The 18278-nt window shown below is 32.0% G+C and overlaps 1 protein-coding gene across 1 annotated transcript in view; it reads right to left on the reverse strand.

The window, feature by feature from the left end:
- COL11A1 (collagen type XI alpha 1 chain) overlaps nt 1-18278 on the reverse strand; it is a 169884-nt gene that overhangs the window by 35091 nt on the left and 116515 nt on the right. Inside the window, exons 42-49 of the mRNA XM_039869598.1 lie at nt 17264-17371; nt 11425-11532; nt 10466-10519; nt 9309-9362; nt 8692-8799; nt 5011-5064; nt 3391-3444; nt 2114-2167 (exon numbers count right to left, since the gene is read on the reverse strand). Of these exons, the coding sequence (XP_039725532.1) occupies nt 2114-2167; nt 3391-3444; nt 5011-5064; nt 8692-8799; nt 9309-9362; nt 10466-10519; nt 11425-11532; nt 17264-17371 (594 nt within the window). The remainder of the gene's footprint in view (nt 1-2113; nt 2168-3390; nt 3445-5010; nt 5065-8691; nt 8800-9308; nt 9363-10465; nt 10520-11424; nt 11533-17263; nt 17372-18278) is intronic.

Here is an 18278-nt window from a genome sequence, read left to right on the forward strand (position 1 = left end):
AATACACATTAAATCTTAATGTCCTATTCTGATATACAGCTCTGTTTTGAGGAAATGATTAAAGTGCAAAATCTATACTAAATACACATTATATGGAAAGCAGGTCAAACATATTTAAGCAAAGTGCAACATGACTAAAGGATATTAGCTTTTCTTTTTTTTTTCCATTGAATTAGTGAATGTGAATAAATTTTCTAAAATAGAAATGGAGAAGTATTAGCCAAAATCAAAGCCGATATGAGAAATCTGTAATCTAAAGAAAATTTTATTACCTCAGATTCTGAAGAAAAAATTAAAATTACAGTTTCATTTTTATTCTGTTGTCACATAGAAAATTCTTTTATAATAAAGAAAAACTAAAACTTTATTTTTCAGTGTAACAACTTAGAATCAGCTACATTTTAATCGTAAGAAGTCAAATCACCATCCTGATTGACCGAATTATTCTCTTGAGACACAGCTGGCAGGCGTTATCAGACAGGCTTTAAGCAAATGGAATCATTACAGAAAGGGAGTTTTGCAAAACTCCAAGCATCTGGTGTCCATGTTTGTCCAAGAGTTACACAGAAGATAAAACCAGAAAGAAGCAACTGAAGTACTTAAAGCTGTTCCCACTGCACCCAAAAGCTTTAGGAAACAAGTGAGGTAAGCTGAAAGGCTGTTAAATGGTGTTAAAATGTGCTACGTGGGCAAAACTAAAACTAGAGACTAATTCTCACAACTGTCTAGTCTGCATTAGAGCCAAGGGGGCCGAAGCAAAGGGCAGAAAGAGGAAAGGTGTGAGGCCGTCTCCATCTGTCTAACACAGCGGGACCATCAGAGTTGTCTCTTCTGCTATTCTTTCTATGATGACTCGACAAAAAATATTCTTTCAATTTCACCCCCAGCTCGTCTGTACCTTTTCAACACAAAACTGAGTTTAAGAATATAAACAGATAAAGAAAAAAAAAAGAAAAAATATAAAGTCTATCAAAAAAGTCTGTTTATACAGAAAGAATTAGATAACTTTAAAATGTTCCAAATTTAGTAATTAAAAAACTATTTGAATAATCACATGGAGTTAATCAAAATACTAAAATGTGGGTGTTGACCAGAAATAAAAATCAAAATCCTATATATTCTAACCTATTACATTGATTTTTCTGAGAGTTAAATTCTTTAATTCAAATAAATGAATTTAAATACAAAATATGTCAAAATTTTTTGAGAACAACAGAAATTTTACAATTAAGATAAGTTTATACTTCTTATATCATTTAATTAATAACTAGAAAATTCAGGAAATTTCTACATTGTTTCCACTGTATTAACTTTTATGGTATGAAATTTAATTTTCATCCCTCAAAACTGGCAAATATTTTATTTTTTAACAAAGCAAATATAAATGTCAATTTTCTTGAAAAGTCTATTAAAAATTAGCATGAATGATAAATAAAAACCCAGAAATCATTTTGACATTTTCATAAAAAGAAAGAACAGATTTTTTAAATGAAATCATGTTCATAAGAAAAGGAAGCTGTTATGAAATCAGATGTTATGGCACATGCCAACTATTTTGAAAAGTGCCAAAGACAGGTCATAGTATTAGCAATGAAAATATAACTCCAAATATGACAAATGAGTGATTAATTCTTCTGTAATTGGAAGGATCCCTTTTAAGTCAGTTAAATCACTCGATCTCTTCTATTTCCGGTAATGAGTATTATTAGAGACACTTAGTCTGTTCAGACATAGATGGGTTAGAGTAGATCTCGACTTAGTCACTTTCTAATGACAAAATCTTGATGTGATTAATGAAATTCCCTAAGCTTTAGCTTTCTCAACTTTCAAATATGGATAATAATAACACCATCATCACAGAGTGGTTGTGTTGATTAAAGGAAATAATCCATGTATATCACTCTGTACAATACCTGGCAATCCAAAACATGATATCTCAAAAATTATTTTACCTTTAATTATTTAACTACTAGAGCAGATGAGTTGTGATCCATATAACTATTTGTAAAACACTTAGAAAGACAGTACTGTTAGAAGCACTTAAAATATTAGCCAATATTATCAAAGTCATCAATTATTGCTATTTCAAGTTGTTTATCACTACAATCCATACCTTTTCTCCAACACCACCAACTGAACCAATGGATCCTGGGGGTCCTTGCGGTCCCTACAGTGTAGGAAAAGAAACATAGTTACCTATATTCTTGTAATAAAATAATAAACTCATACATATTTATATATTCAGTTGTTCTCAGAGAGAAATATATGCAAGAATACCCTATCAATTGAAAGATGGGACAAAATGATGCCCTTTATTGAGTTATCAAATTGACTGGATAGAAAATATTCTAATTATATTAAATCAATTTTCATATTCATTAGAAAAGGCAGGACTTTTCAGCTCTAGTCTTGCCAGATGATACTCAGAACATAAATTCAATGTTTCTGATCATTGAATATGTCAATGTTAGAGGATAATTTTGTAGATTTTTATGGTGGACAAAATATGACTCTGGTTAGGAATGATATAATTTATGCCTCAAACAATATAAACCATCTCTTAACCTATAAATTACTTAAGGGGGATTAAAAACTAACAGCTCTTTTAGTACATCTGCTCCTACTCCATTCTGCTAGAATTAAAAGCAAGCATAACACAAGAGCAATAAAGACAAAAATAAATGACTTATTCACTGTGAAAAGGTGAAGTCAGAAGGAGAGGTTACATCAAAGTCTATAAAACTGTTAATAGTAACAATAAGATAAATATGGTATTACATTTCAAAATTCTATAATATTGGAACAGTGAGTTAATTTCTAAGCTTAGGGGAGATCGTTTTTATATAATTGAGAGGAAATGTTTTACATGGTAAGAGGTACACATATTATCATGCATATGTTACTCTACCATATTTTATAGAGTGAAAATACAAAATGCAAAACCTTTAGATAAAAGTCACTGATGATAGATGCATACATAAAGGACATTTGTAGTACAGACCCGGGCTAGTACAATCAAAGCCAATTACAAACCATCTCCTCGAGCAATTGTCAGAGATAAAGGTTAAATTTGAAACAATTCAGTGACATTGAAATTATAGACAAAGCACAGTCTTAGTATGTTGAATAAACAAATGTGGTTATTATAATATAGCTAATATTTCTCACTCACCAATAAATATATATTTAATGTGAACTTTTTACCCATTTTATATTTGTGGTGATTAGTTCCCTATGAAGCTCGTTTCTTTTCCTGTAACATGAAATGGAGTGAGATGATCCTTGAGCTCTTGTTCACTTAAACTTTTAACAGTAGTGTAACTATCTGCCACTCAGTCATGCCAACACCTGTATAACTTCGATAATTAACTTGTATTTCACAGTTCTTACATCAGCTCCATTGGGACCTTGAGGACCTCGAGGGCCTGGAGGACCAGGTGGACCCTGTAAGAGAGAAATATTAAGGTTTATGAGGACCAAACCAAATGCATTTCTGATATTTTCATTTTGTGATTAAGAAAACGAAAAGAAGTTTCAACCTATAAAATTATAGTCAGTAAAGCATATTAGGGTTATAAGACATTCTTGATGGATATAACATCATATTAGCAAATGAATTTTTACACATAGCTACAGGGAAATTAGGACTGCAGGGAAAAAGTTTAATTAAAAATTAGAAAAGTCTATTGCTACTATGTGCTATAATGAATTCATAGTACAACTAGAAATATTTTATGCTAGAATGTGCTCGATACTAGAGTATAAACAGAACATAAAGTTGGAACAAGAAATAGTGCTTGAGTAGATTTAGAATTCATTAATTGTTTAGAGAATTTTTTTTTGTATTTTTTTGTTTTTTGTTTTTGTGTCAGCTCTCACTTTGAAATAATGTTATATATATATTTTTTTATTTCTATGTGCGTATATATATGTTTAGGACTAATATAAGATTGACTATTTACTTGCCTTCCTAAAACAGTGGTTCTCTCTCCTTTAATTACAATGTTGTGCATTATAATTACTTCAGACTTTTTATAAAATATTGATGGCCACAACCCCTTACTTTAAGGCTGTGATTAGTCTGTAGTAAATACCAGAGTGTTAGTATTTTTTTAAAGGTCATAGTTTATTTTGATGTCATGGTTGAAAAGATTGTCTACTATTAGCTATTACCATAGGTCAGAGAGAATGTATTTATACTTAGGAAACCATAGCAATCATATCTAGAAAGAAGCTTGCTATGTATCTGATGCAGCTTAGAGTATTATTAGTCAGTTATTTGAATCAGCAATGTTTATTATATTTCCTGTTTTTAAGTTTATTGTGATGATAAGAATTATTTCTTATTTGAAGAAAATGAAACCTAAAATGCAACTGTAAAAATAGCAAACATATTTAAGGAAGTAAAAACTGGAATAATGTTTATTGAAAGAAAAGAGCAATTAAGAAGTATGTTAATTACATTTCATTATTAATTTCAATTACTTTGCCTAATTGTTTCCTTACGCAATGAACTATTAGACTTAGGGCAGAAAGCCAGAATCAATCAATGGAAATTATTATGTCATAGTATTCTAATTAAGATGGAATTCTTTATAAAATTAAGACTTTGTTTCAAAATACAATTAATTTTTAATACTGTGTTAACATTTGCTAATTATCCAAATCCCGGATGACTTATCTATTCTTTACTTGTTCCATATCAAAGTCCAGAACTAAGTGTTAATAAATGACTGAAATGTGACTGATTATATATACCTCAGTAATGTACACAGTTAGAAATAAAAAACATATAACATTATTTCAAAATGAGAAAGAAAAAATATAGAGAGAGATTCAAGATGATGGAAGAGAGTTCAACAGTGGCAGATGCAGGTTGGGTGGAGGAAAGGGGAGGCATCAATCTGAAAAATCATGGCCTTTAGGGCTATTTTGCTACTATTAATAAACCTTAAGAAAGATATTTTAATGTGGAAATTTATGATGTCCACCAAATACTTAAAAACTTACCATGGGACCGACATCCCCATTTTCACCTTTTTCACCAGGTGGGCCTGGCAGACCCTAAGAAAATACAATAGAAAAAAATAATAAAAGTCACTTTTATTTAAAAGGAAACCCAATTGCCTATAATTGCGTAGGAGAGGTTCTGTGCTACAGAATAAACCCAAAGAGCAGGCTGAACTCCGATTTTGCCGGGCTATGACTTTATGGGAAAATTATTTTACTTCCTCTGGATTTTTCTAACTAGTTCCCCAATGCAGAATTGTTCCTATTTCCTCCATATCACAATACCACTTTGTACACACTTGAACTCTCTACATAAAACACAATTATGACACTATTTTATGTATTTATAATCAGTCTTTTGGGTGTCAATTTTTTAATCTCTAGCAGCTAGCACAGGGCCAGGCAAAACTAGGATTTCAATAAAATGATGAATTAATGTTGATGAATAAAAAGAAACAAATTCATAAAAAAGCTACATGCAATGCGTTTCTTGTAACGCTAACCCTGATAGTTAAAATTCTCACTTATTCCAAATATTTAATCATAGAAAACATAGCTAATAACATATGATTATATAAACTAAGGGAAAATTACACGACTATGGATGTGATACTTAACTAATATATTACATATGAATAGTAATAAAAATGAATAGATAAGTAATAAAATACAAATATAAATTAATACGTATAGTATAAATGTAACTGTCAAATATATATTTAAAATAGATATGATAATTATTGGACAGAAATAGTAAAAGTGGTAATAGTTTTTAATAGAGTAGGATTATGGAGTGCTATAATTTTTTAATGTTTTTAATGTTATCATTATTTATATATATCTTATACACTCTTTACATATTTAATTTTCAATGCCCGTACAATAGTATTTCAGATGTAGCCTATTTAAGAAGTAAAAAATACATAATATGAACTTCTAAGTTCCTGCTGGTACTTTAGAAAATGATTGACTTGGCACTATACTGCAGTCGCTGAAAATTATTTGACAATGATTCACAGTAATAAATACATTTTAGTTATTATTCCCTAAACATGCACATGCAAAACAGCTGAAGTATGAGTTTTAAAGTAATATTTACTCTTCATGAACAGATGATGATCTTTGATATGTTTATTTTGTTTTACTTATTCTTTTATACTTCATTTTTTAAATGATGGTAATAATCCACTAAATTGTTTTTATGACCTAGTAATTCCACATAATTCTCAGTTTAGAGAGAGAGCACTTTATGGAGCATATTCATAAACTTTAAAAAAATTTTGGCATATATTCATTTTTATGAAGAAATCTTAATTACTGATTAATAATGGGCAACATATACCAGGATTTCCTTTCTTTTTCTCTCAAATATTGGCTAGATGTCTAGGAAAATTGCCTATTATATGTATTTCCTAGACAGTTACCATCATCTGATAGAAGCTTCTAGAACTACTAAAGAGGAAATAGCCAGATAGTGTATCAGGTTTTAGTCTGCCTAAGAATTATCTGGGAGAGACTGATAAAATTTTAGATTCCAAGATCCACAACCTCACAGATTTTAAATCATTGATGGAGCAACTTCGACATAATTAAGTTCTTGTAAACACCATATAAATTAACATCCATAGTCCCATATTTTGTCCAGGTTTCCATCTCTTTAGTAGATAGTGCATCTAATTTAGGATCCCCAAACTGAATGGTATATAAACAGTTCACAATTTTCTTTCCTTTCTATAACAAGTCCAGCTTTGCAGTGCCATCTTTTCTTTATGCATATGATTATTCTTAATATTAGTTCGATAGGAACCTCCCAATAGAAAGAAATTGAAATATTTATTTCTTTTTGATGAAGTCTGATTATAGTTTAAGTTGATTAAGACAGAATGTTCTTATTATTACAATTATTAGAGACATCATGAGTCAAATTCTCTTGTTGCAGAGAATTAAATGTGCTAAGTGGCACTCAAGTGTTAATTGGTTTTCATATACCCTAACTTTCTCTTAGGGAGTAATTTATACATGAAGAGATTCCGTTTTAAGGTCTGTTAATTTAAAACCATTTGCCACTTAAGTGAAAAAATTAAAAATGAATTTAGACCAAGAACTCTCATTCTATATGTCTCCTTCACATGCAGACAAATTGTAAACATCAAGTAGAAAAACAAGTCATTTAACCAGGATATGAGATTATTACTATTTATGTCTATTATAATCGCTAATATCTGTTTTGCTGCGAAGACTCATTTAAAGGATGTAGATCAATTGTGAATATGTTAATTACATTTTCATCTTTTCAGATTCTTGATTTAAAGATATGGCTGTGGGAAAATAATAGTCAATTTTTTAGTGGCTTGATTTCTCGAATCATCATCAAAGAGCACATTTCTTATGTACTGGAAATGAAGATAATTTTTATTTAATATTTCATAAATATAAGCTTCAAGGCATCGTCTAATCATGAGAACCAAGTTCCTAAATTATAACCTTGCAGAATTCAGAGTAATCAATTAAATCGAAAGGCAGAAAATGAATGGTAAGATATCCATTGGTGATCTAATTTTTAATACTTTGTTGTTGTTTTCAAATATGTGTGTTTCTCATACTTATTATATCCAATACTCATGATCGCTTATTTATTATTGTCTAATAAGTATAAAAGAGTTAAACACAAATATGAAAATTAAATATTTGCATTTTCCAAATATAAAAGGAATTATTTTGGCATTAGAAAAAAAGCAGAAGACGATAACATCATATTCACTGGTAGACATTCATTGAGTGTTATAACAATTGTAATTATGAAAATATAATTAATTGTATTGTTAACTTTTAATTACTAGTGAAATAGATGATTTAATTTGATTCCTAAAATTTCTAATGTGGCATAACTAATATCCATATGGTACCCAAATATTATGTTAAAAAATTTTATAACATTTTAGAGGATCACTAAGTAGGTATAGAATGAGCAAGTGGAAAAGGAAAGCTAGTATTTCCAGAGTTCCAAGGAAGACGTGAACATCACATGGAAGCGTGGAAAACAGCCCGGAGTTGGTACATATTATGCAGTGTTTTGCCTAAGAGTCCAGTTGTAGCACGTATTTGAAAGTAAATTTTTTAGCTTACAATGTTTTACGACTTTATATTTCCTCTCCTGAATGTGCTTTATAAAATACAAATTATAATTTTAAATAAGTTATTTTAAATGATCAATCATTGTTAATTTATTTTACCTACTATTGTTTAACATTTGCTATTGGCAGTTTGCTATTTCTCAAAATGTTTTTATTTTTTTGCTAGCTATTTGATGTGCTGATTTTCCTGCTATGAAACCTGTGAAAAAACCCTTCTAACATCTTACTTTTAACTATCAGACATAAATAAAGTTGCAATTCATTTTGAAAATAAAGAAAGGAAACATTATACCTAAGGTGGGGCTAAATAAACTCCAGAAACAGAAACCAGGGCTGATACAGCTTCAGAAAAATGAATAATAATTGATAAAACAAAAAGCAGTTGAAGTTCAGATACATATTTAAGTAAAGCAGTCCTTATGATTAAACATTGTATCAAGTTCCTCCTTAGAAAAAGGGAACTCTGCTTTGTTTTACCTCCAATGGAAACCCTGACATGAGAAGCAGGTGGAAATAACAAGAGTCCACCATGAAGACAGCACCTTACCTGAAGACCTATGGGACCAGGAGGTCCTGGGAAACCTCTTGCACCCTCATCACCTTTTTGTCCAAACATCCCCTGCTGGCCTCTGGGGCCTGGCTCGCCATCACCTCCCTAGAGGAGAGCAATGAAAGTAATTACAGACTGGAAAAATTATGACTTTGATACAAGTCATCATAAATATGTAGCCATTTTTAATTTAATCAAAGCTGATCCATTTAGAAGTAACCAAGTAAAAAGGAGATTAAATTTCCATTACCTACTGCAAATATACTATTATTTGTTTTCCTTACATTCTTTTTTTCTGGAGTATGACTGATTTTGATTTTCTTATGTATACCAAGTGAAATGAAAGCTTTCTAATGAGGAAGAGATAGTGTTCAGAATTTACTCCAACTTAAGTACTTCTCAACTGGTTTTTCTCTAATTTCAAATGAAGTCACAATGGTTTTTGTTTATAAAGATCAGCTTGGTTAGCCATATTAGATAATTTAAATTTCATTCAATGTTAAGCATACAAATAAACTTATCATCATATGAAATCAACTGGTTATGTGACGGTTCATAAAGTTAATCAGGAAACTGTAAGGATTTAGATTTGGTGAACAAAGAGGAATACTTACAGCAATTCCGGGGGCACCGACTGGACCCTGAATACCTGGGGGACCAGGAGGACCCTGCAGTGAGATAAAAATGAGTAATTTTGAAACTGAGGCCAGAAGAGCCTCAGCTATAGAGTGCGGAACATTTGGCTGATCAAAATTTATTTAGCATCCCTCCACTTCTTTGGAGAAAAAGAACCTTTTGTACTTACTGCAGTCAACCATTATTTATTTTACTCCCTGACACTCAGACTTGCATATTTCCAATCAATTTTAAATTGATAGTTATTGAAAGCACTCATATCTGCAATGTTGTGGATATTTAAAAATGGATTTCTATGTTAATGTAAATCATGTTGAAGTTTCACACTTGAAAAATTTCAAAATAACCAGATTTCTTTAATGAGATATGTACAAGTCAGAAAAAGCACATAAGGAATTCGTCTATATGTTACCATTTAAGTGAGTATTAGGATGCAGAGGATTCTATATACACAGAATGCAGTGATATGTGAAAATTTAGAATCTTCTTTATGTGTAAACACATGTACATTGAGTGTTATCTATTAAGTATACCAGAACTCCTTATTTTGAGCAGTAGATTTTAATAGGTTTTTGAGTCTTCCATGCGTAAATAGTTCTTGTTATATGTCTTTTTAAATATGTAAGTAACTGATCAGACACTATATAATATCCAGACACTAAAGTAAAAGAGCCATTGAATTATGTTGCTCCTTATCATAACTGTCACATGTTGGGAAAAAGTACTTAAGGCAAAGGCTCTGAGTGAGTCTATGGACCGCTGGGTACCTGAGACCCTTTCAGGTTTCCACGAGGTCAAATTCTCATAACAACACAAAGACTTCTTTTGTTTTGAAATCATATGGAAAGATGAACTAATGAGGGAGGGTAAAATTGCCAGTGACTTGGTCTCATTCTGAGGCTTTTAAGGTTGGAATAACTGCATATCTTTGAATATACATGGCTTTGAAAAGAGGTTTTATTAGAACTGACTGAATTCCAAACTGAATAGTTACCAATATACTACCAGAGTAATATAGTATTGATATTATAATGTTCAGATAGGTAACTAAGTTGTACTAATGAAAAATATCCATAGTTAACAGCAAAAGGAGTTAAATGAATAATATCCCCTCAATAAAAAGTAGGAAACTCACATTTTCTCCTTTGTCACCCTTGCTGCCTTTTTGTCCTGGTTCACCAATTTCACCCTGTATATGAAATTTTGAGGTAAAGTTTATCTCTAATGTCATACCTGCCATTTCATTGTTATCACTATCATCTCATTATTAAATTTTACATTAATGTGATTACACGTTAGCACTTGGCACTGTTTAAATTGTAAAAACCCAGGTTCCCTCTGCTTCTCACTTTCTAGTATTGACTAGAGACGAACAAAAGTCAACTGAACTTTGATGAATACTGCAACTGGATTTTTAATTCACAAAATCATCGTGGTCTGAAATATCACCACTGTAAACTGACAATGGGACTACATTGGTTTATACAAAAATATAATTACACATTAATAATTACTTTATTTTTTTTCACCTAGTTTTCCAAACGTTAAAATGTTGCACGTTATCAGAACACTGGTTCACAAATTTTTGTTATTTCACAATAATATTAGAAAATGTATTAAATTCAAACACTTAACAACACAACTATACATTCAGAATCAAGAGCTTAGATTTTTATTATATTTTAGTAAAAGATAGAATCACAGGATTATCAAATATGTATGTAGCTCATTCTTAAGTCTCACTCTGCAGTATCGAAGACACAGGGCTAAATATATACAAATAATTAATTAAATTAATTTCACATTTACTTCAAAAGCATATATGTTTAAAAATAAACGATTTCGGCTATTTTTTCTCACTATCATCCTTCTTGTACATACTCGCTTTTCTTGTTTACATTCCACATATCTCATGGGAGAGACCAATTCTCATCCTCCAAAATAAAACTTTCGAACACATGGGAGATGTAAGAAACTTTGAAAAAGATATCATTAGATTTGTCATCTAATCTTAAAAAAAGATTAAACTAGGATTCTTGAAAAAAACCCACCAATGTATTACAGGATGTATTAACATGAAAAAAGAACACCAACCTTGTCTCCATCTTCTCCAGGGGAGCCGGCGGGCCCAGCAGGCCCCGGGAGACCCACAGGGCCTTGTACTCCATCTCTCCCAGCGGGGCCCTGGGGACCTTTTTCTCCCTGTATCAAAAACCCAGCAGATCATTATTTTGTTAGAAGAAATCTACAAATTATCTGTTTATTACAATTTTTAAAGTGCAACTCCGTCATACTCTGCCTTCTATTTTTGATGAGGAAATGGCTTAATAGTCCCAAGAAAAAAAATATTTTCAAGTAGTAACTGATCATACAAAATTCTTTTATGACCAAGAATACTAACCTCGTTAACAATATATGAATCTCAAGCTGTGGTCCATAAAAATAATGAAGACTCATAGACTTTTTCTTTCAAACACACATTTTCTAATCTAGTATTATACATTGATAAATTGGATGCTTATTGTTTGCAAAAACTTTCTGAGCCTTTACTCTTTAGTGATGCTACTAAAATAGCAAAGCAGTGGCTATTAGACCTAAAAAATTCATCAAAAATGAATTTTCCCAACTTTAAGTGTAACCTTTCTATATTTTTAACAACTGTTTCATGATGTCTCTAAATTTTGCTATTTTGACTCATTGTTGCTTTTACTATTCAAAACAACACTGCTGCTAGCATTTGTTTGTTTGGTGGTTATTTTTTGACAACGGCATTATTTTCCTATTTTAAAATTTACCCATATTATGTAATTAAAAAGAAAGAGTACCTCAGTAATGAAGACAAACTCTATTATCAGAATTTAAAAGGAATTATTTTCTAAAAGTCAAGGTTTCATCAGTTTTCACTAGTATATTCCCCATTGCACTCAGTGGTCTGTCTTTTCTCCCGTTATACAAGCTGGGGTCCACAAATCATCAGCTCCTCAAGCTTTGCATTACCTTGCTCCCCAGTCCCCTTCCCTTGCCATCTTCTGTTCCTATAATGAAATTTTTTTATCTGTTCTCCTTGAACACATTCACCGTCACTTTCCCTCCACCACTAACGCCTTATTCCAAAATACTAGTAGCCTTCCTCTGAACTACTGAAATTACCTCCCACCTTCCTCACATCTGTTCTTACTTCCAAACTCTCCCCTGGGCTGTAACCAGAGAAACAATCAGATCACCTTACCAACATTCGGCAGTCAGTTTACTTTTTTCAGCGTTCCAAGCCGTCAGTGTGGCCTACCCTTATCTGGGTCCTACGACCTGCCCAGCTGCATCACGCCTCCCCTTTGCCCTTGCTTTTTGCATTCCAGCGCCTCTAGACATTTTTTCAGGTGAACCTGATTCCATGGCCCTCCTGTCATTTGGCCGGAGCGCATTCTATTCCCTTGGCCTGAAATGCTCCTACAAGGACCCTTCGCCTAATTAATTCTTCCTCATCTCTTACATTCCACCATCAGTGTCCTGTCCAAGGAAAGGCCCTAATTCCAGCTCAGGTCCCTCTGTTATAAGCTGACATACACCAGCACATTTCCTTCGTATCACTAACCAGAGTTTGTAATTACACATGCACTTCGTGATTCTTTGCTTATTATCTAATTGCCCCATCAGACAATAAATAAACGTGTGATGGGGAACTATCTGATTTTTCATTCCATTGCATCCCTGTGGCCTGTGGCCCAGACTAGCCACTTAAGGAATATTTGTTGCGTGCGTTAATTACTTAACGTCAACAAAAATAACAAAATGTCTATAAAACAAAGTTAACTTATTAATTCTGATTTATTATTTTCCTGGGTTCCATATGATCCTATTTTTCAAAAGTATGTCATAATTATAATTTAAAATATACCCCTGATGTCACCCTAGAGACCTTTTATTTCCTTTAAATGAAATAGTACAATATTTAAACCTATCTATACTCATAAAATATGCTGTTATTCACAGTGAACTTTACTATCACATCAGCTGATTCTGATATTTCTTCTTCATTTTGATTTCCTTGTAAGCCTGCACTCTCCAAAAATCAATTCTTTTATATGAGCGTATCTGTAAATAAGACAGATTAATTCTTATCTGCCTTCATTTTAGTACATATAATCTCCAGTTAAGGATCGCCTGCCATTTATTTCTTCTGATCCTGGTCTGTGTGGAGTCAGAAAAAAATCTTTCAACTGATCTACACCATTCTAAACTTAATTTCTTCACTTACAACTCCATGAGATGACAAACTCTTCCACCATTATGTATCTCTTGGTCCTCAACCTACGGTACTATCAGAAACATCATCCATCTCTTCTTAAGTAGTCTTCATTAATATTAACAGCTGAATCTTACCTTACAAAATTGATAGAAATTAGCTACTCATTTCTATGTCCAATGTCTCACTTGGCACGATCTTGTATTTAGTCTATACCCACACCCTCAACTTTTATTACAATCCACAGAATCTATCCCACCTTATTCAAGAGCCAATTTATGCATTTATTTTCTGGTTATTAATTCATCCTTTTTTATGACATCATCAACACGATGATGATGATGATGATAATTATTTACTGAACAATTATTATCGAGAGTCTTCAAAGTTATTTAGAACTACAATTTCCTTTAATCCTCACAAAATATTGTGGTTATCATCTTTTCACAGATAAAAAAAAAAATAGAGGTTTTGAGATGTTAAGTAACTTAGCCAAAATCATGAACTAAATAAATGATAGAACTGAGTGTCCAACCCAATTCTAACAACCTTAACTTCCTCACTTCTCACTGATTCTTTCCTTGTTATTGGTTAAATCTATAAACATACACGCATTACAGTCATGAGGCAGCACCTTCAGGTCTGCTAGTGCTTCCCCTGCTGCACCACTGTTCTCTGAACCCTGTTTATGTAAGGGGCTCTACACATACCTACACCACTCCTTAATTGTGCACCTTCTTTTTGAACCCACTGTAATTACCCTAAAGTCATGAATGCCCAGTTGGCCAAATACTGGTTCTCTCTCTCTCTCTTTTTTTTTCCCTCAGCTTTCAATATTCTTGATCTTTTACAACATTCAACAAAGGAGATTCTTTTCTCTCTTGGCCTGCATGATTGTGCGCCCCTGGATGAATTTTCTATCACTCATGGACTCTTTTACTCTCTCTCTTTACTGGATCCACCATTATGATTCTCCCTAAAGAGTGAATCCAGACCTCTAATCTCCTGCAACATTGCATCACGTGGGAATTCAACAATATTGTTCCTAACGTCATCCTCCCTCTAAACAATTCCCAGATTTACAATCATGACACTGATCATTCTTTCTGCCTTTTATACACATGTTCTTGAAACTGTAAATATTTTTTTCTCATATCCTCAATTACTATTGCCTAATCAATTTGTGGTTAATACACTGCCTTCACTGAGTTTTTGATTATTTTTTTCCCATTTCTACTGCTGTCTCTTAAACAGACACGTTATCAACATAGCTTCCTATCTGTAATCCTTGAATCCGGTACCTCCCTAATCGAATTAATAGTTATCTTCAACAATTGTTCTGCCCATATCAAAATATTTCTATCAATGTAGTAAGTTAGAAGAAGTTTTAGCTCTCTTCTCCTTATCTGCTTTCCAGCACCTCCACCCTCCGAATTTCTAATTTGGTGACTAATTTGGAGGTGCATACTAGGCCTTGGTTATTGTTTTAATTAGGTCATATGGCTATCAGTGACTCTTATTTTCCACTTTCTCCCTTCCAAGGAGCTGGTTTGGTGGGTAAGTGGACTAAGGTCTTGCCTCCCACAGATCCCCACTTTGTCTTCATGCAAGCCTTGACCTGCTGATGGTCACACAGCATTTTACAACACAAGCTGCTCAGAGGAGTTAAAATGCAACATTTATATCTGGGTTCAGGAAAAGGTAATAGGCTGTTCTTAATATCTTTGCCAATGTTTCCACCAGTTTTTACAAAAGCTCCACATGGAGGTCTATGAGTACTTTCACCCAAGAAATTTATAACCATTTTAAGCTACTATCCCTAAATAGACACCTTCTTAGAAAATACTACCTAACACAGTGTCTAGTACTTAGTTGATCTCAATAACTATTTAGTAGATAAAAGACCAATAGAATGAACAGCTCGGAATTTTCTTGGTGGTGGGAATTGAGAGAGGAAGGCTGGGCAGAGTGTTCCCTTTTCTCTTCCTTGTCATTATCATATCATCAATCACCACCAAAAACCAGGCCCAAATCTTTGCTCTTACAAGGCCTTCTGTCAATAATTTCTCCTCTACCTCACCAAGTTTATTTCTTATTATAGCTTTCAGTACTTTTCCATATTCTTGTCACTTTCGATATTTTACTTCTTTGAAAGTCAAGATATTTAACCACTTTAAAATCCATCATTCTATATATTATCTTCACAGAATTCTTGACTTCTCTAATTAGTATAGTTTCAATTTGTGTAAAAAGCAACGTATATCCTTCTTTCTGTACACATTTTTCACTGTATTGTGCCAAAATATGGGTGCCCCGGATTTCTGAATGAATTTATACAGCAGGGCCTGAATCTATGTCTTTTCTATCCCCTTTCAGTATACAGTGTACTATAAAACTTATGGACAAATCTTTAGTTCCTAATTGGTTGGAAATTATAGAACTTATAAGAGGGAGGCAAATGATATTCTTTTCATAGTTGTTTATTATCTAAAAAATTTTTTTAAGAAATTTCAAAAATTGAACCAAACTGACAACAAACATGCCTAGAAGCCAGCTCTCAAGCACGGAAGCATGATCTCAAATGGTCCTTACAGTTGTTTATTACTATCTCAGAAAACAATATCTAAATTTTCAACTAATTTACTAACCTAGAAAAATTTAAAAATTTTTCTGTAAATAGATGTGCTTTTCCTGTCACCCAAGAATTCTGTCCACAGGTGGCATAGCCTCTTTTTAATATTTTAAATGTTTCTGAAAGGTAATAGATCACCTAAAACAATCATTTTAATTTGGAAACACTTGGGAAATATCGCAAAGAGTAATGAGAGAAAATACTTGCTAAATGAAAGCAACTTGCTTAATGTGAATCAACTTGAAGAAACTAAAGTCTTAGTGATATAAAGTGTTTTGAAAATTATAGGCTAACACTGGATTATATATTTCAAGACTTACATGTATACCAAAGTATTAAATGCATATTTTTTGTGAACAATGGTCAGCAATTTTTATCTACATTTATCTACATTTACTAAATAAGTGGATGTTTTAATCTTGGAAGATGAGAGAATGATTTTTTTTAAAGAAAATTATTATGATTAAATTGAAAGCAGTAACAAAAACAGGGAAGAAATCTTGAAGAAATAGAAACCTAATGAACAGAATATTGTCCATGATCATTTAAATATAAAATTTTAAAATCCAATAAATATAAGATGAAAGAATTGGTCAGATATTTCTCATCTTATTCACTGTAGATTGAAACTCAAATTACATGAGAAGAGCAGCCACTTTCTATGGGTTTTATTTACAGACTATGAAAATGATTGGAAATAAAGTTGTATTACAAGAAGAGTCAAAAGTGCACACATTTCTAATATAAAACAGTAAGGTATATTTTTAACCAAAACTCCAATTTTACTTTTTAAAAGGAGCAAAATCAGAAGGTTTTTACATTAATAATATCTAACTCCCTCGCAGGTATTAGGGTTTCATAAAGTGTGGAAAAATGTCATCTCGTTTAATTGAATTTGAAATTTTCTCTGTTATAAATATAAAAAGAAGTATGTTTATATGCCAGGCACATATGCAGTGAGAATGCAATGGAGTATGAAGAGCTAATATCCTTGAATAAAAAGTAATAACTTGTGCAGGCTAGCAGTATAATATATATTTTTCCTTCGAATTACTTACAGGAGCACCTTTCTCTCCAGCTGGACCAGGAGGACCCTGGGGTCCTGGACGCCCTGGCAATCCAATTGGGCCAGCCGTACCTGCAGATCCACGTTCTCCTGGTGAGCCCTGGTGCATGGGGTAAAAAAGGTATTTTGTTATTAATGATGGAAAAAATGATACTGGATTAAGAATCAATTATTTACTAGTGGAATCTATAGTATAGCAAATAATGTAAAAGTTACTTTTAGACAATTTTAAGATCTTAAAAAAGAACAGTTGTACTCATTATTTGAAAAATTAATTTCTAGTCCCATATGAAATGCAGATATTGAAGTCAAGAAATATTGATAAGAAAATGTCAAAATTGTATATCTTTAATATTTTAAAGATGTTATCTTTTTCATTTAACTGTTCACAATTATTCACAATGCTTTATAAGACATAATTCCAAAAAATAACTTCCTATACTATTTCCTGTTTATTATGGATTGGCTGAATACACTTTCTAGACTAGTATTTCTCAAAATGATTTCTGGGCTTCATCTCAAACTTGCTGAATTACAATTTTAAGTGACTTTGGAAACTGTCATTGCATTAGGCTACAAATATAATTTTTTACATAATAAACATTGGTAATCACTATCCCAGAGTTAGGACCTTTTCTCAAAAAATAAGTTCTTAAATTTAATTTGGAGTTCTGTAGGACCTTTAATTTTTGTTATGAAAACTGACAAGATAATTAATATTTGATTATATCCAATTGATGTAGCCTATATATTTTTCTACTAATTTGCTTTAAAAATACCTAACGCATGCAATTAAAAAAAAAAATAGTATGGATACTGCCTTCATATTTATTACCTCTATCAACAATTTAAGAAAACACTACATAAAGTAACAATATAAGTCATGTAAAGGTATATTTACTAAGTCTTATAGAACTCAAGTATAACCTATTTATTGTTTCCAATTTTATTTGATACAAGATAAAAAGGATGTTGTCTTTGGATTAGATTCCCAAATGTGTCATTAA

This window comes from Pteropus medius, unplaced genomic scaffold, assembly GCF_902729225.1.
Source record: "Pteropus medius unplaced genomic scaffold, Ma_sr-lr_union100, whole genome shotgun sequence".
NCBI classification, from domain to species: domain Eukaryota; kingdom Metazoa; phylum Chordata; class Mammalia; order Chiroptera; family Pteropodidae; genus Pteropus; species Pteropus medius.